Source organism: Myxine glutinosa, chromosome 3 (assembly GCF_964187855.1).
Source record: "Myxine glutinosa chromosome 3, kmMyxGlut1.1, whole genome shotgun sequence".
Classification (NCBI taxonomy): Eukaryota; Metazoa; Chordata; class Myxini; order Myxiniformes; family Myxinidae; genus Myxine; species Myxine glutinosa.
This window is the reverse complement of record NC_136263.1, coordinates 1900340-1920349: the sequence shown is the minus strand read 5'-3', so window position 1 is coordinate 1920349 and position 20010 is coordinate 1900340. Positions and strand designations below refer to the sequence as shown.

The following is a 20010-nucleotide window of genomic DNA, read 5'->3' as shown; positions in this document are numbered from 1 at the left end:
GTGGAGGTAGCAGCCAAGAAGCAAGATGAAGCCGGGTATGTGACTACCATTTTCTCCTCTCGCCCAGGGGGGTTGCGCAGGAAGAAGCAGAGCGGAGCAAATGCAATGTCCACCAAGCCGACGATGGCCATCAGCCAAGGGAAGCCGATGGCCCGAGCAATGGCTCCTCCAGTGGACGGACCTGTCACATAGCCATGTCCAAGTTAGCGGGACCAGAAGCTGCAACTCAAACATCGAGGACATGGCATTTCACTATGCTCTGGCAAATGTTGAATCCATAAGAATCGCAAAATCGCAAATTTTCAAAATTCTTATTCATATCACATTTGTTGGCATATTAAGAAAAACAAATACCGCATGCGCAATATTTCCAATCATGCCTCTATCTGATTGAATTTTAACACCTGTCAAAGAATGATTGGAGTGGAAGGACAATGATCTCCCACCAATCTAAAGTTTTCCATACGGAATGTGAGAGTAGTGAACTGTGTTGTTTGCCAACGTGAAAGATTTTGAAGCACATTTGGTAAGATCAAACCATGTAGTTTGGGTTACCTGTTCAGTATACTGTTACGGATTCGTCACTTCCGTTGTTGTGGTTTTCATCCACTTGACATATTTCTGATATTATGTACTATTATTATCTTCAAAAGGTTTAGTATTCATGAACAGGTATCAAAAGTTTAAAAGGTTAACTTTAAATGATACAGGAAACCGAACCGGAAGACGACGGGGGAGAAGAAGAGGAAAGCGTGGCGAGCAAAGTCAGGGAAGACGCGTGACGTCGAGCTCCGTAGCGAGCGTTGTCTAATGAAGGTCGCGAGGGAATTTCGAGTTCCTTGAAAGGACATCCTGCGATAGGTATTATTGCTGGGATTGAGACATCTGCGTAGTCAGGTTTAGGCTGAGATTCCGTCGAATCCTTGCCTGGTCGCTTCGACTCAAGTAAGAGCCTTCGGCCATTTTGACCCTCGCGCTTCGCTCACCGAAAAGGTTTTTGCTACGCGTCAGCTTTTCTCTGCATCCCATCGTCTGTCGGGGATGTGTGTGTGCAAATGCTGCATTTGAAGATTACGCTGCGGTTCGCAGATTGAACAGTGAACCCGCACATTGAGATTGCCGTTGGTTTCAGACCACGTGACTGGCTACGCTTTTTCTACGCTACGCCCACGCCTCGTCCGCATCAACGGAGTGCTGGTCTTGATTCGATCTCGCTCTGACACTCGCTGGAGGGGATCACCTTTGAGTTATAGAGACATTGAGGAGTGTCCTTTTTTCACTGGCTTAAAGCGCAGTGAATTATCTGACTTTAGCTGATGGTACCATCCTAAGAGATATAGAGTGCACTCTGGATTGCTATTGGTTGTACCGTTATTTTCGTGTGTGATTCTTAATACAACATTTGTTCGTTTAAAATCATTGGTGTGGTTTCACTATTGTTTTCTAACACAGAATAACATATTTTTTTGCCGTGGCTCCTCTCGGGATTCGGAGGTACACCGTGACCAGGAGGTCGGGGAGGAACACGTGACAGAAATTGGGGGCTCGTCCAATTGACTCATGGGCTCAAAATTGGGTCTTCGTCCGGGATTAAATTCCATAAATTTCGTCCGGGAAAGAATTCCCTAACATTCCCAGAATTCCAAAATTTGGAATTTTCCCAACATTCCCAAAAAAATTTAAAAATTGGAAAATTTTTGGGTGAAGGTTAACAGGTGTTAACGGATAGTCACCATGGTGTTTGATGCAGGAGAGTTTGCGGCGTCCCCTAGTGAGGCACAGTTCCAAGCATTAAAAAAATCGGACCTCTTGATATTGGCCAGACATTTTAGCTTGGAGGTCCGAGCTAATATGAAGAAAGCAGAGATGCAGAGATTGGTGATAGAATCTCTGGTGGGACAAGGAACATGGAAAGAGGGAGCCTTGGATTGGTTACCCGAGGAACAAGAAAATGTGGAGCTCCGGAAACTGGAGATGCAATTGCAGAGCCAGGAAAGGTCAAAAGCAGAGGAAAAGAGAGCTGCAAGAGAACTCGAGGAAAGAAAAGCAGAGGAAAGGAGAGTTGAATGAGAACTCCAGGAAAGGTTAGAAGAGAAAAAAGCAGAGGAAAGGAGAGCTGCAAGAGAATTCGAAGAAAGAAGAGAAAAGGAAAGAGCAGAACAGGAACGAGAACTCGAGGAAAAAAGAATAGTACAGGAAAGAGAACTCGAGGAAAGAAGAGCAGCACAGGAAAGAGAACTCGAAGAAAGAAGAGAAAAGGGAAAAGGAGAGGAGAGAAAAGCCGAAAGGGAGTTAAGGGAACGGGACTTGGCGCTTCAGCAGGAAATTCAACTCAAGGAGCTGGATTTAATGAAAGAACGGGGAGAGGTACCATCCATGCCGACTGGTTCGACACCTAGTCAGAACACCTGGGATGTTGGTAGACATGTGAGGCTGGTTCCACCCTTCAATGAAAAGGAGGTAGCCAATTGTTTTTCACACTGAGAAAGTGGCTCAAATGCTAAAATGGCCGGAGGAGTCCTGGACCATGTTAGTGCAAAGTGTTCTGGTGGGTAAAGCTCAAGATATTTATTCGGCTTTACCGATTGACCAATGTGCAGATTATGAGATAGTGAAGAAAACCATTCTCAAAGCCTACGAATTGGTCCCTGAAGCTTACCGGCAAAAATTCTGGAATGCCAGGAAGAGGGAGAGTGAGACCCATGTGGAGTTTGCCAGAATGAAAGAAACCATGTTTGATCGGTGGTGTGATTCAAAAGGGGTTGGGAAAGACTTCGAACTATTGCGACAATTGATCCTGGTGGAGGAATTCCAACAGTGTGTCCACGAGGACATTAAAGTACATCTGAAGGAAAGGAATGTACCAAAGTTGTATGAGGCAGCAACCATGGCAGATGACTATGCCTTAACACACAGGATGGGGTTCCACAAACCTAACTTTTCGCCTAGACTTAGCCAGGGGAGTTATGGTACATCCGGGGCGGAGAACGAAAATTCATGGGGGTGACCTCGAGATGACTATGAGGACAACTCTGATACCGCGACTTTTTGGGATCAGAAGACAACAGTTCCAAGGCAGACCTATCTTCCGGGGGGCTCGAGGCAGACCGCGAGTTTCTCCTCCGGACCTACTTGTGCCTTTTGCAATAAACGTGGACACGTGAGGTCCCAATGTTATGCCCGGGAAAGGAACAATCAGGAGCGGAGTCAGACTAGTACAACTCCGAATGCCATGGCAAATGTGAGAAATCGCCCTCAAAAGGGTTACCAACCATTTCTTTCAGAGGGGTTTATGTCACTGGATGGAGACTCGACTAACCAGAGACCTGTTAGGGTATTGAGGGACACAGGATCACATCAATCTTTAATGCTCGAAGGCATTTTGCCATTGTCAGAGGAGACGGCAACTGGTGATAGTGTTCGTTTACAGGGGTTTGATGGCTGTGTTAGAGCTCCACTTCATGTCATCCATTTGGAGTCTGATTTGGTGTCAGGACCGGTCACCGTAGGTTTACAAGCCACTCTTCCTGTAGAGGGAGTATCTTTTGTTATCGGTAATGACTTGGCCGGTGGTCAAGTTTCTGGTAACCCGATGGTTGTTAAAAAGCCCAGTAGGGAAAATAACACCACACCAGTCAGGGATGGCGGCAGATTTGGCAAGCTATTTGTAGGTGGACTGAACTTCAAAACAAAGGAAGAAGTTCTGACCTCTTTCTTCAGCAAATATGGACCGCTTTTGGAAGTGCGGCTGGTAAAAGACAGGGAAAACGCAAAAGTCAAGAGGGTTTGGCTTTGTCACGTTTGAAAACACAAAGGACGCCAAAGAGGCAGAGAAGGATTGGAATGGCAAGGATTTGGATGGTCGGACCATAGCCGTAGAGAAGGCAGGCCATAGGCGTCGAGGGGGCTACAGAAGAGGAAAACGTGGCGGTAGTTTTGGTGGTGGCCGCAGTCGATATTACTATGGAGGCTCCCAGAGTTACGGCAGCTCCCGAAGGAATGATTATCAGGGTAGTGGCCGAGACTCCATTTGGGTTATTCACGTGACTACAGTGACAAGCGGTCCAACCGTGATTATTACGAAGGTTAGAAAGAGTTGAAGCACTGAATGCTGCGGAGCAGCTGAGCCAAAATTCCTACACGGAATAACCGTGAACGCCATGTTCCTAAAGGCGTCCATGTAGTGAACTTTCCTACATCGATTAACTGTGAACTCCACGTTCCTAAAGGCGTCCATGTAGTGAATACTTCCAGGCCTCACCACCCAACCACCATGGAACCTGGCTTTCAGCTCGGCCTCCCGGGAAAATTGCTATAGATTTGCTGGCCTTTGGGTTTTGATCACAACCCCTTATCCTTCATTCAAAAGAAACGAAAAGTAAAATCAGAGGGTGGTGAGATGGAGTTTGGCTTTGCAGGAGTCCAACTGGGAAATTGAACATGTAAAGGGCAGGGACACTGTCGTTGCTGATGCTTTGGCCAGAGTGAATTAACTTTGGAAATCTCTGGGGGTTGTGTGAAATGTTGTCACTTTATTTTTGGGAGATTGATAATTGTTGCTCATGGGAATTGAGGATTTGGTTGTGAGTTTACTGTTGTTTGTTTAAAGGGTGTGCCTGCAAAGAAAGTTTTCGCTGTGTTCAAACTTTCTTTCTTGAGGGGGGAAGTGTTATGGATTCGTCACTTCCGTTGTTGTGGTTTTCATCCACTTGACATATTTCTGATATTATGTACGATAATTATCTTCAAAAGGTTTAGTATTCATGAACAGTTATCAAAAGTTCAAAAGGTTAACTTTAAATGATACAGGAAACCGAACTGGAAGACGACGGGAGAGAAGAAGAGGAAGGCGTGGCGAGCAAAGTCGGGGAAGACGCGTGACGTCGAGCTCCATAGCGAGCATTGTCTAACAAAGGTCGCAAGGGAATTTTGAGTTCCTTGAAAGGACATCCTGCGATAGGTATTATCGCTGGGATTGAGAAATATGCGGTCAGGTTTAGGCTGAGATTCTGTCGAATCCTTGCCTGGTCGCTTCGACTCAAGTAAGTGCCGTCGGCCATTTTGACCCTCGCGCTTCGCTCACCGAAAAGTTTTTGCTACGCGTCAGCTTTTCTTTGCATCCAATCGTCTGTCGGGGATGTGTGTGCGCAAACGCTGCATTTGAAGATTATGCTGCGGTTGGCTGATTGAACTGTGAACCCGCACATTGAGTTTGCCATTGGTTTCGGACCACGTGACTGGCTACGCTTTTTCTACGCTACGCCCACGCCTCGTCCGCATCAACGGAGTGCGGGTCTCGATTCGATCTCGCTCTGACACTCGCTGGAGGGGATCACCTTTGAGTTATAGAGACATTGAGGAGTGTCCTTTTTTCACTCGCTTGGAGCGCAGTGAGTTATCTGACTTTAGCTGATGGTACCATCCTAAGAGATATAGAGTGCACTCTGGATTGCTATTGGTTGTACCATTATTTTTGTGTGTGATTCTTAATACAACATTTGTTCGTTTAAAATCATTGGTGTGGTTTCACTGTTGATTTCTAACACAGAATAACATATTTTTCTGCCGTGGCTCCTCTCGGGATTCGGAGGTACACCGTGACCAGGGGGTCGGGGAGGAACACGTAACAATACCCATGTGAGCACACAACTCATGATGCTGTAAATCCGAGGTTGATATCCCACATTACTGTTGATTTGTCTACAGTCTCCAAATGTCCTCTTAATTAAAGCAAAAGTACATTGATGTCTTCCAACTTGGTCACTGGGTACGCCTCGTAGAATGAGGAACTAGTCTTTCTGGTGAAGGCGGGAGTCCTTCTGCGTCACAGGAAAAGGTTCCATGGATGAAATGAACAGGACAACGATTGAGGTATGGAGGGAATAAACCCTCTCTTTTGCTCCAAGGGTTAACGCCCGCAACATTAGCTTCTCATGGCAGTTAGCATACTTTGATCAACGTCCTGTTGATTCCATCCACTGGATTCCTAGGCTAGTGGAGATAGGGAAAGTCAAAAGTTGAGCAGGAAAATGCTCCCAATCTCCCAAAACCTTGAAGAGATAGCAGCAGGAAAGCAAATTACCAAGTGCGTAGCCGAAGCAGAAGGCAATATCCGCTATGGCGTACAAGCTTCCATAGACTGACACGTGTCTTTGATCCACCAGCCAACCCATGAGAGGCATCATGGAGGAATCCACCATTCCTGCACACACGCAATTCAATGCCCGGTCACAATGCCCGGTCACAATGCCCGGTCACAATGCCCGGTCACAATGCCGGATCACAATGCCCGATCACAATGCCCAGTCACAATGCCAGTGCTTATATCGAGCATGCTCACAGAGAAGTGACATTTTTGAGAAGTGACATATTTTTACTCTGTCTGGCAGTCAAACAAAATTGAAAATCATTCCGACAGGGAAACTTACTGTTTTAGCGATGTCATATAGGGCACAAACAACAAGCAGGAACAACTCATGTAATGTGTTAAATGAGGTGGTGTAAAAGACGCTGCATCAATGGTGGTAAATTTCTGGATTTATTTTTTTCAACAACCTTTAAAATCAGATTTATTTTATTTAGTTTTAATTACACACTTGAACACTGTAGAACACAAATCGCCAATTCCTGGCACTTTGAAAAACCTTACGTTTCGCAATAGTTAGACAAAATATTACGCAATTTTACATTATTTTGGCCAATCAAATTTGCTGTTCCCAGAGCCCGTCCATATCATTGTTTGTCAAGACTGTGTGGGGTAACGTGTTCTATGAACTGTCTATTTCTATTTTTCTATTTTCCTCAGCACTCATTATTATTATTATTATTATTATTATTATTATTTTTGTATACAAGATCGAGGCTCTAACATTAATCACACAAAAAAAATCACAGACACATAACACATAATAAGGGGAGCAGTAGACAAGATGGGGAGAGAGGGGGAAGGACACAAACACAACATTTGAGAGCAGGGACATCAGGAGATCTGTGTGAGAGAGAGAGAGGGCTTGGGGGGAGGAGGCGTGGGAAGGGGGGGTGGGAGTGGTGGGAGAAGTATAAAACACAAGGACACTGCACAAGGACTTCCAGGAAGGAAGTTGGTATTTCAAAAAAGTGTATCTGGGGTGAATTAGCGGGGGTAGAAAAGATCAAGGTTTTGGAGGGGGGAAGATAAGAGATGTTGGTGAACATCTGTTTTAAAGACCTGGAGGGAGGAGTGGGATTGAAGAGAGTGTGGGAGTTTGTCCCACAGGTGGGAGAAAAGAGGAATGAAAGAGTGAAGATGAATAGAGAGTCTTGATTTTTAGCATTAAAATTTATCATTAGCATAAAAAATTTAGCATTAGCATTTTAGCTTTAGCATTAAAATAACCGGAAGGCTCTAAATTATTTCCCAACAACACAACAACAACATGCATTTTAAGGCCATTTTCCCTGCTAGAGCGGGGGTTAGCCTTGCGGTCCCCCATGACAATCTTCTCCATTTTGCCCTATTTTCTGCATCTCTCCTTGTTAACCCCCTTGCCCGCATTTCTTCTTCCACCATCTTTAGCCAAGTCTTTCTCGGTCTTCCCCGTCCTCTACTTCCTTCTACATTAACTTCCATCACTCTTCTCAACCAGTCACTTTCATCCTTCCTCAATACATGACCAAACCATCTCAACCTGTTCCTCTTCACAGCATCAATCACAGGCAATATTCCCATCATCTTTCGCAATTCATCATTTGTCTTCCTCTCTCTCAACGATACTCCGCACATCCATCGAACCATTCGCATTTCCACCCTTTCCAACCTTCGTTACTGCTCTACGTTCATTACCCATGTCTCGCTCCCATAAATCATAACACTTCTCACACATGCAGCATACACCTTTCCCTTCAGCTTCAACGACACTCCCCTCATCATCAGCACGCCACTCAATTCCCGAAACTTCTTCCATGCACATCTCACTCGAGCAACCGTTGCCGAGTCTGATCCACCTTCTCCATTCAGCATGTCTCCGAGGTAGCAAAATGTTTTCACACCTTCCAGCTTCACGCCGTCTCCAAGATCCAACTCAACATTTCCTCCATCTGCAGCTCCCTCTGTGCACACCTTACATTTGAATGTAGCTGCCACACTGGTAAATTACCCTCTCAGACCACTACATTTTTGATGAACCCACTCAGCACACATTGTACATTGAATGGAGTTCACTCCGACACCCTTCCTGCACACAGCACACGGCCACTTCCCAGTTCCTTCCACCTCACCACATGCTTTACCACTTGCCATCACCTTTGTCTTTCCGATATTCACCTTCAGACCTTTTGTCTCCATACATTCCTTCCACTTGTTCATCTTTTCCTTCAGTCCATCCATACTTTCCGCAATCAACACCAGATCATCTGCATACAACAACTCCCACGGTAAACCCTCCTTTACGTTCTGAGCCAGCACCTCCATCACAGCTACAAATAGTAGTGGACTCAGTACCGACCCCTGATGCACTTCCACCTTCACCTCAAACTCACCACTGTTCCCGTCCTTCGTCCTTACAGCTGTGCGTGCTCTTTTGTACATTGCCATCACTACTCTGATCAACCATTCCTCCACTCCTAACTTCCTCAATGCCCATGTCAATGCTTTGCATGGAACCCTATCGAATGCTTTCTCCAGATCAACAAACCCAAAAAACAACTTCTTCCTCTTATCCATGTACTTCTCCTGCAACTGCCTCACAATGAAAAGCGCATCTGTCGTTCCTTATCCTCCTTTCCAACACCCTTTCCAATACCTTCATTCCATGCTCCAATAACTTTATCGCTCGGTACGATCCACACTCCAGAGGGTCACCTTTCCCCTTGTATAGAGGGACGAGGGTACTCAGTTCCCAATTCACTGGAATGCGGCCTTCTTTCACCACCAGATTACAGATCTCTGTCATTCTCTTCACACCCCAACTTCCTGCTGCCTTCAACATATCTCCCACAACTCCCGTCGGCCCTCCCGCTTTTCCACTCTTCATTGCTTTTATCGCTTCCTCAACTTCCTTCTCAGTTATCTTCTCTGCCGGTCCTAAAACTGGGTTACTCTCTATGTTGCCATCCCATTCATTCTCTGTATTCAACAGCATTTCCATATATCTTTTCCATCTTCCTTTAATTCCATCTGGGTCGACAACGATTTGTCCCACTTCATCCTTCAAGCAACTCACCCCCATCACATCACACCTCTCTTTCGCTATGTGCTTTGCAATCCTGAATACTGCTTTCTGACCCTCTTCCGAATCCAAGCGTTCCCCGAACATTTTCCTACATGCCTCCTGCGCCTTTGCTACCTCTTTCTTTGCAGCCTTCCTGGCTGCCTTATAACTTTCATGCTCTGCTGTTTCTGCTCCCGTACCCTTCGCCTTCTGCCACTCTTTGAACTTCTTCCTCTTCTCGTCAATCCTATTTCCAACTTCATCATCCCACCACCATGTTTCCGAGTGCCTCGGAGGTCCTTTTGTCCATCCACATACCTCACCAACGGATCCCAACAGACTAGCTTTCATTGACATCCAACCACTTTCAAGCTCAACCACATCATCCTCTACCCTACTCAGCCTCTCTTTTAATGCCTCCCTTACTGTCACCTCTTTCAACCTCCACACCTTCATTCTCGGTTGGTACTTCACCCGCCGAGCTCTCCTCGCACCTTTCACCCTTATGTCGCAGACAACCAAGTGGTGCTGTGAAACAGCTTCCTCCCCCGGGATCACCTTTGTGTCCCGGAGGTGCCCCCTATCTCGCCTACGCACCATCAGGTAGTCAACGGTTGTCGTCGACCCACCTGACGTGTATGTAACAAGCTTATTGTCCTCTTTCTGGAACTGAGTATTACAAATCAACAAATCAGCTCCATCAGCAAACTCCAAAATCCTTTCTCCTTCTCCATTTCTCACACCATAGCCGTAACCCCCATGAATTCCCTCAAAACCGTCCATACTCCTTCCCACATGTCCATTTAGGTCTCCTCCCACCACAACAACTTCCTCATCTTTCACGTTTTCCATCAGCTTCTCTATCGCACACCAGAACTTGTCCTTCTCTTCATCGCTTCGACCAACCTGCGGAGCATATCCCGAGATGACGTTTACCAAGAGCTTTCCAATCATCATTTTCACCATCATCAACCTATCACTCACTCTAGTCACACTCACCACACTGTCTACAAACTCCTCAGAAAACAGGACACCAACACCATTCACGCCCTCCAGGCACCCTTGCCACACAAACTTGTATTTCTATCCCTGCCTACCCTTCACCATTCTCACACCGCTTCCCTTCCATCTCGTCTCTTGCACACAACATATGTCCACTCTTCTTCTGACCAATACTTCCACCACTTCTCCTGATCTCCCTGTCATTGTCCCTACATTCCATGTCCCAAACCTCAGAAACCGATCTCCACTTCGGGCTGCACCCTGCCCATATGTACTTGTGATTGTCATGGTTCACTTTTTGAGGCAATATTTTCATGGCCGGATGCCCTTCCTGACGCCAACCCTCTTAGTCGTCTCTTACGACACGCAGGGATACGGTGTACCTATTCTGACCAGGGTACACACTGGGAAACGTTTAAAACATGTAAATTCTGGGGGGGGGGGGGGGGGGGCGGCGTCAGCATCACGGCTGAGGTTTAAACATATTCCAACAATATCCAAACAGAACCATGAAAACCATGAAAAACAATCTGGGAAAAGTCTCCAAGCGAGAACGTGGATTTGAGAAGGAAGGAGCAGAGGCGGAAGAAAACGAGATACAGGGGGCGGGGCACAAGCCGAGACGAGGAGGAGAGCGAACAAGCACGTGTCCGGGAGGAGAGAAAGAATCAATATATAATTCTTTGTCTAGGGAGGTGAGGTGAGGGGGAGAAAACAAAATAAAAGAAACAAGCAATACAGCGAAGGAAATAACCCAAACCGACAAAACACCGAAGGGGGGAGGGAAGCCCCAAGTTACCAGGCCGCGCACGAGGTACGACTCAGAAAACGATTAACTACACACAAGTTTGTACGAATTACAAACCAACACCAACCAGAAACACACAATAACACGTACACAGCAAAATATCCAGTGGAAATTTGACAAAGACAAGAATGGGAAAACACTCAAACTTCGATGCCGTGGAGAGCTCGAAGCACGCCTCACTCGCCCCTCATTCCAATCTAAATTATTTCCCAGATGCAAGTAACTTGAACTCACCAATGGCAAAGCCAACTCCAAAGTTAGGAACAATCAGTCCGTAAATGTTCTTGGCCAGCGGTATCTGGAGTTCAAAAGCATGATTAGAAGCTGGACTTTTTACCGCTACGCAATGACTACCGAAGGTTACGTGTAAGCACAACTACCATGATTATATTATCAATATATATATATATATAAACAGAGAATTGTAGGAGTTGTTGAAAGAGGGGTGTGTGTGGATTCATCAATGGCCTTACACAAAGGATGGATAGGCCCACTAGTACCATTCCAACCAAAGAGCACAGCCACCTGCAGGGAAGCGCAGTTATTGTGTCATCAAAATTATACTGGAGATTCTTCATTAGATACTTATGGTAATTATGTTAAAACATGAGCAGTTGAAATATGTTGCATAGACAAAATCTCAGGAGGCCCGACATTTCCACAACAGGAGTCCTGTCCCTTCATTATCCCTTGATGAAGGAAGGCCTGCAGTGGACATGTACAGGTAAGGTGACATATTGCTTTGTCATGCTTTACCATACTGATTGATCCCGACTACCACATGTTGTTTTTGTCAACTTCAATGTTGTTCTACTCTTTGCTATCAATGTGAGCAGTTTTACCGGCCCATCTTGTGTGAAAGCGGTCCAAAGAGATTTATGCCAATGAGGTAGGAAATGCTTGCAGGAAGAAATGCCACACCTGTGATGACAAATAAGCACAGTAGAGCAAGGTATAAGCACCCAGTACATGTCCTCTAATGGAGTCTCATGCTTGAACTCTTCAAAATCTGCCCAAGTAACCTTCCAGGGCAATGGAAGTGTAGAAGATAGCAGTCGAACGTGTGAAATACCATACCTTCAATTTCCTCTGGCCCCCATCTTTACCTGAAATACTATACCTTCGATTTCCTTTGTCCACACCTTTACCTGAAATACTATACCTTCAATTTCCTCTGGCCCCCATCTTTACCTGAAATACTATACCTTCGATTTCCTCTGGCCCCCATCTTTACCTGAAACACTATACCTTCGATTTCCTTTGTCCACACCTTTACCTGAAATACTATACCTTCAATTTCCTTTGTCGCCATCTTTACCTGAAATACTGTACCTTCAATTTCCTTTGTCCCCATCTTTACTCCCTCTTCAGCAAGTCCAGATTATGGAGGTGGTTCAAATTTACCTGAGACATTTGTTTACAAACAATAACTTGTCTTTAGGTGATACATTCAGCACTATAATTTCCTACAAACACTAATTATTGTCCAACATTTCCTACAAACACTAATGTCCTACCAATACACATAATCATCATCATCATCATACTGATACAAGTGACCGATACTAGTTTCCTACCAATACAATTTTCCTACCAATACAATTTTCCTACCAATACTAGTATCCTACCAATACCCCTCCATGACCCCCTCCATCCGGACCAAATTCAGATCCTGGGGGGACAGGGCCTTCTCCATCGCTGCTCCCACCCTCTGGAACTCACTACCTCACACCATCAGAGACTCCTCCTCACTCACCACATTCAAAACATCACTAAAGACCCACCTGTTCAACGCTGCATTCAACATTCAACCCACAGCATTTAACCCCTGACTATCTCTTCTCCTTCTCCCTCCTTTTGCTTTAAATATTTCCCTATTGATTCTTGTCTTGTCTTTTTGATTCTTGTCTTATATATATGCCGTATATCGCTGCTGTTTGTTTTCTTGATTCTTGTCTTTTTGCAATTGTTGTTTTCATGTATTGTTATGCATTATGTTTTCCACTCTGTCAAAGCGCCTTTGGGCTTCTGGAAAAGCGCTATACAAAATAAATGAATTATTATTATTATTATTAATACACATCATCATCATCATCATCATACTGATACAAGTGACCGATACTAGTTTCCTACCAATACTATTTTCCTACCAATACTATTTTCCTACCAATACTAGTTTCCTACCAATACAATTTTCCTACCAATACAAGTTTCCTACCAATACTATTTTCCTACCAATACTATTTTCCTACCAATACTAGTTTCCTACCAAACTATTTTCCTACCAATACTATTTTCCTACCAATACTAGTTTCCTACCAATACAAGTTTCCTACCAATACTATTTTCCTACCAATACTAGTTTCCTACCAATACAATTTTCCTACCAATACAAGTTTCCTACCAATACTATTTTCCTACCAATACAAGTTTCCTACCAATACTATTTTCCTACCAATACTATTTTCCTACCAATACTAGTTTCCTACCAAACTATTTTCCTACCAATACTATTTTCCTACCAATACAAGTTTCCTACCAATACTATTTTCCTACCAATACTAGTTTCCTACCAATACTATTTTCCTACCAATACTAGTTTCCTACCAATACAATTTTCCTACCAATACAAGTTTCCTACCAATACTATTTTCCTACCAATACTATTTTCCTACCAATACTAGTTTCCTACCAAACTATTTTCCTACCAATACTATTTTCCTACCAATACTAGTTTCCTACCAAACTATTTTCCTACCAATACCAGTTTTCTACCAATACAAGTTTCCTACCAATACAATTTTCCTACCAATACAAGTTTCCTACCAATACTATTTTCCTACCAATACTATTTTCCTACCAATACTAGTTTCCTACCAATACTAGTTTCCTACCAATACTATTTTCCTACCAATACTAGTTTCCTACCAAACTATTTTCCTACCAATACCAGTTTTCTACCAATACTAGTTTCCTACCAATACTAGTTTCCTACCAATACTAGTTTCCTACCAATACTATTTTCCTACCAATACTAGTTTCCTACCAATACTAGTTTCCTACCAATACTATTTTCCTACCAATACTAGTTTCCTACCAATACTAGTTTCCTACCAATATTATTTTCCTAGCAATACTAGTTTCCTACCAATACTAGTTTCCTATCAATACTATTTTCCTACCAATACTAGTTTCCTACCAATACTAGTTTCCTACCAATACTAGTTTCCTACCAATACTAGTTTCCTACCAATACTATTTTCCTACCAATACTATTTTCCTACAAATACTAGTTTCCTACCAATACTAGTTTCCTACCAATACTAGTTTCCTACCAATACTAGTTTCCTACCAATACTAGTTTCCTACCAATACTAGTTTCCTACCAATACTAGTTTCCTACCAATACTATTTTCCTACCAATACTAGTTTCCTACCAATACTAGTTTCCTACCAATACTAGTTTCCTACCAATACTATTTCCCTACCGATACTAGTTTCCGACCAATACTATTTTCCTACCAATACTATTTTCGTACCAATACTATTTTCCTACCAATACTAGTTTCCTACCAATACTAGAGTCCTACCAACACCAGTGTCCTAAAATACTAGTTTCCTACCAATACCATTTTCCTACCAATACAAGTTTCCCACCAATACTAGTGTCTTACCAACACGAGTGTCCTACCAATACGAGTGTCCTACCAATACAACTTTCCTACCAACATTAATGTCCTACCAACAGGAACGTCCTACAACACTAATGTGCCACAAATTAGAGTGTCTTATAGCTGTGCTTATATCGTATCCATTTATTAGACATCCTACGGCCATAAACGAACAAACGTTTTACTCTTATTTTTAGAGTTGTACCTTATTCTACATTCAAACTTGTACCTTATTCTACATAGACTTGTACCTTATTCCACATACAGACTTGTATCTTATTATACATACAGACTTGTATCTTATTCTACATACAGACTTGTATCTTATTCTACATACAGACTTGTATCTTATTATACATACAGACTGGTATCTTATTCTACATACACACTTGTATCATATTGTTATGAATTTGGGTAGAGGAATATCTAGAGCCAGGTAGATCTGTATAGGTAGGTAACTCGACTGTCGTGATAGGGAATCTATATGTAATAAGTTCTGTTTAGCCGGATGTCGGTATAAGCTGTATTGGTGTCCCTGCCATGATGGGGCGAGGCGTGCTAAGTAGTACAGGGATTATGGGTAAAATTCCTTACTTTGTCGTTCCCTCTGTTACCAAACCTGTGTCGCTTATGGCAACGCATTCTCATATAGACACTTAGATAGGTCCTTAGTGCACAACAGTAATTAAATTCCCTCCCCTTAAATGACTGACCGGAAAGACAAGCAGGCAGCGGCCGCGTACAATGCCACCATGGGCAACGAGCATAGTGGCAGGCTATAACCACGCCCATGGAACGTGTGATTGGTTGGAGTGGAAGGCGCGAACCTTCAGCCAATCAGCGTGGAAGGCGCCAAACCACGACTTAGGAGGAGGTTGTTCATTGGAGGGAAGGCGCGAGAAGGTTCGAGAGACCACGGAGAATCGAGGCTCTGATTGGGAACGCGCCAGATTGACGTCACACGCCAGGTGATAAAAGGACTCGCTGGACGACATTTTCTCTCTCCCCTCGTGCTTGAAGCTCGCTCTCTGCTCTGCGCTGGACTCTTGCCTGGGTTTATTCGCGCTCTTCCCTGCGTTCCTGACTTGTGGTCGTTGGTTCGTCATCTTCGTGGTGCTTGGAGCGGTGCTCGGGTGCTCGGAGTGAGGCTCGGTGCTGTGAGGGAAAGGGACCTCGTGTGCGACCAACGAGGAGCTTGGAGTGGAGCGTGCAGCTGAGCGGGTCACTCGGGGCCTGGCGGAGCGCACGGGCGAGGCGGACTGAAGTTTCTTCGTGCCAGCATCGGGACCGGATGGGGCCGCGTGGGACGACGGACACACTACAGACAGATAAGCTCGCACCACATTTCACAAGTACACGATGATTTCTTTATTTCATTCATTCCTGTGTCTCGTATTTGAAGTCGGTGTGGGGGATCCGATTTAGGAACATTATTTATCTTCTGTCGCGTTCCATTGTATCGGGTTCATAATAAATCATTCCTTTTGTACATTTTACCTCCCGTGTTCGAGTTCATTAATTTGCAGGGTTGATTTGGAAGCTGCCGTCGGAACTACAGGTAAGCGCTGGCCGCTCCTTCCTCTTCATTCTTCCTCCCGTGTTTTTTTGTCGTCGAATCCGTGATTGATCGTCGCCTCAAGTAAAGCCGTTTGGTCATCCGCGGTCCTATGTTGTTAACCAGAGGGATTCGCGTGACAATATTATACATACAGACTTGTACCTTATTATACATACAGACTTGTAACTTATTCTACATACAGACTTGCACCTTATTATACATACAGACTTGTACCTTATTATACATACAGTAATTGTACCTTATTATACATACAGACGTGTACCTTATTATACAAATAGTTGTTGTACCTTATTCTACATATAGACTTGTAACTTATTCTACATACAGTAATTGTACTTCATTATACATACAGTAATTATACCTTATTCTACTCTTTATAAACAAAATTCCAGGTTAAATATGAACCACCAAATTGTAATATCTTTCAGAACCCCTCGCATGTCAGAACAGCCACAAAAATTTTTAAATGTTATTGTTGCTGATGTCATGGTTAACCTCATTTGCCACGTGCTCTGTAAGGTAGGATGGTCGTTGTGCAGACACACCCAGCTGCCATCGAAGAGGACACATTGTTTCCATCATCCAGATGGGGAGTGCAGGTTCGAGCATGGCGATGCCCATATTAGCAAAACAAATCCCACCTGCAGGCAAGGTGGGTGATACACACAATCAGGAAATGCGTTAAAACAAGAAAGGCATATTGTGTCTCATGTTCCTGCACATTCTCCTGAAAAAATCCTATCTTGTCAATGAGAAACACTTCTGTAAATAAACTTGAAGAGGAATGACGTCATAGGTAGCAAAAAACAATAGAGTTAAGCATTCAACTTGGATAGTAATATTGTCTCTTTAAAATAAGATTTGTGCAACATTCTCCCAATAGTAAGGGCATTTTATGAGATATTTCACAAATCTGTTAACTAAATTGTTACCAAAAAATTTCTTCACCAATATGTTTGTAAAGGTGCGTAATAACATGTGTTAAAATGTTGAAGTTCAACTCCCGTGGGAAACCGAGAAAAAAAGCTGTTGAATTCGGGTACCGAAAAATTATTTTCGAGAATTTTTATTTTTTTAAATCGGCCCTTAAGTAACTTATGAGGGGTCAAATAAGGGTTTTTCATGATTCTGAGTTGATTGTTAACATTTATATTTTCACTTTTACATTTACACACAAAGTAGCTTTTATTTCACATACATATATAATACTCAAGAGTTATTTCTCATTCACAATGTCAGAAGTTTCAACAGTGATTGTCTTCTTCTTCAGACTTCTTCAGACTCAACAACATCATGACTGCAGTTTCTGCATGTAATGCCATTACAGACTCCACAGGCCGAGATGCACGTCACCCCATTCTTCTTGCAGCTGCATCGCCGGTTGCTGCAATCTCCATGACAATTACAGCTCGTGAACTGCAATAGCTCCTCAGGAGCCGTGGGGTCCAGTGTTGGAACTGGCTCATACCCATGCACACCTATTGTCCATCCATAGTCACTGGGGTCGATCTGTGTGCTCTGCTTTGCATCATTAGCATGGATTCTCTTCATCCAGCCATTCCAGTTGGAGTGTGGGAACTCAGGATCGTTGGTTTTGATCACCCACCCCGCTGCCCAGAGTGTGTCACCTGGAGTGAGGAGTGGCTGATCATGAGCCAGGGAGGAGGAAAGCTCAGCGAGGGGGAGAAACATGATCGCGTTCGTTCCTATCTGTTTCCTGTTCGTAAATGGAATAATCTTTACTTCAGTTCCTCTCAGGATCTTAGCTTTGTCGAGTGCCTTCAACTTCACCCGGGGGAAAGCTGCTGTTGTCTGTGGATCTGGCAAAGGTGGTGCCGGAGAGGTGACTTCGATCCAACCCATTGAGTGAAAGGGAGTGTTTCCATGAATAGAGACAATGTTTAAATCTATATTGTCTCCAACAAACTGAGTGACTGCATTGTTTGTTTCCCCAACCTCCATAAAGACCACCTGATCATTACTTGAAAATTCACTTTCACTGGCTGGCACTTTGGCTGTCATCACTGATTGATCCTCAAGCGCAGCATCAACCGCAACCTCATCATTGATCTGTTCATCGGTTTCCTCCACAATGGTGTCAAGAGTGCCAGAAGTATCTGGAACATCATCCCCACTCCTACTATTAAGGAAGCAGTATTTGTAGTTTTGTGTCTCCGTGTAAGACTCAGTGTATCCCAGCCGGTGGAACTTGTTGAGCATCCATTTTGACCCAAATCTATGATCAAGTTGTATGGCAAGCCCCATTTGGTGTGGCAATACTCCAGACCGAGGTCGACAGGCCTTAATAAAATTCTGCCCCCAAACGGCAACTCTTTCTTCTGTCTTGACAATCGGTCTCAAGAACATCTGAAGGCTTGCAGGAACAAGTGTCAGCTGACTATCGATGTCAGTCATACTGTGTGTGGTGGGGTATGACTTTGGACCTAAATCAATCAAGGCAATATCATTGGATATGAACTTGAGTGCCGTCTTTATGATCTGAGTCTTCTCATCTCCATGGTCAAGATAAGCATGATGCTCTCGCAGAATATTGTCGGTGCCATCTTTGAGACAGAGTACATCTGCCCTTCTTTCCTGTGTTGTGAAATACAAGGTGTCTTCGTATTTCTCTAGAAGTTTTATCTTTAGCCAATGCTTTGAATAAGAAAGGCTCTTCTCTGGTGACTGATCAAACTCCTGCAGCTTTTCATGGACTTGGTCCATGTTCATTACCCCATGCTCTAATTCTGAGTCTAACCATTCGCAGAATTCAATAAAAACTGCCTCTCGCTCCTCATCAATACTCCTCTGTCCTCTCTTCCTTTTTCCTTCCTCATCAGTCTTGGACAAACTGTCACCTCTCGCAAACATAAGTTTGCATCGCAAATGGTACAGTGTTTCTTCTGCTACCAAGTCGTTGATCCCTTCCAGGCGTCCAGTGACTTCAGTGCCCCAGTCATCCCCGCGACTCCGTGCTGTCTTCAGCGAGCTTGCCTTCAGTGTATCTGCAGTCAAATTATCTGGCACTCTGTATTTCTTTCTAGCTTGTGCTGGATTATTTTTGTAGAGCTGGGCTGGTTGGTTGCAAAGAATGCATACATCCTTATACAGGAGGTCAACTGACTGTGATCTTCTAGAACTGCAGCCAGTTGATGAACTGAACTCACAAGTAGTGCGTCTTCTCTTCAACTTTGATGACTCTTTCTCTGCCTTTGATGCTTGAGCTGACTTCTTGGTGGTTGCAACAAAGTTGTTGTACAGATCATTTTTACACTTCTGGTGGTACCTCAGTTTTCCTTCCTTTTGAGCCTCCTTCATACGTTCCACAACAGTAACATTTTCGACAGTTTCTGCTTGTTTCAATAAAGTTGAGTATCCCTTTGGAGTTGCCCGTATGAGCCTTTCAGCTGGTGTATCCGAGCGTGCACAGATGAAGCAATTGAGCACAGGTGGAGTAACGTCTTCATCCATATTGCTAGACTCCATGTCCTGCAAAGTAGAAAATGAGATATATTTAGAAATTATTTTTCCACAAAGGAGTGTCTGTGGTGAAATATAAATGTTAACAATCAACTCAGAATCATGAAAAACCCTTATTTGACCCCTCATAAGTTACTTAAGGGCCGATTTAAAAAAATAAAAATTCTCGAAAATAATTTTTCGGTACCCGAATTCAACAGCTTTTTTCTGGGTTTCCCACGGGAGTTGACCTTCAACATTTTAACACATGTTATTACACACCTTTACAAACATATTGGTGAA

The 20010-nt window shown here is 43.8% G+C and overlaps 2 protein-coding genes across 2 annotated transcripts in view; one reads left to right on the top strand and one right to left on the bottom strand.

Annotated features, from left to right (window-relative positions):
• Window positions 1–20010, top strand: part of PDCD11 (programmed cell death 11) — a 698902-nt gene that overhangs the window by 99842 nt on the left and 579050 nt on the right. The gene's annotated exons all lie outside the window — the stretch shown is intronic.
• Window positions 1–20010, bottom strand: part of SLC18A2 (solute carrier family 18 member A2) — a 190788-nt gene that overhangs the window by 5113 nt on the left and 165665 nt on the right. The window contains exons 9-14 of the mRNA XM_068111736.2: window positions 16794–16889; window positions 11841–11919; window positions 11472–11523; window positions 11233–11296; window positions 6083–6202; window positions 48–181 (exon numbers count right to left, since the gene is read on the bottom strand). Coding sequence (XP_067967837.2) covers window positions 48–181; window positions 6083–6202; window positions 11233–11296; window positions 11472–11523; window positions 11841–11919; window positions 16794–16889 — 545 coding nt within the window. The remainder of the gene's footprint in view (window positions 1–47; window positions 182–6082; window positions 6203–11232; window positions 11297–11471; window positions 11524–11840; window positions 11920–16793; window positions 16890–20010) is intronic.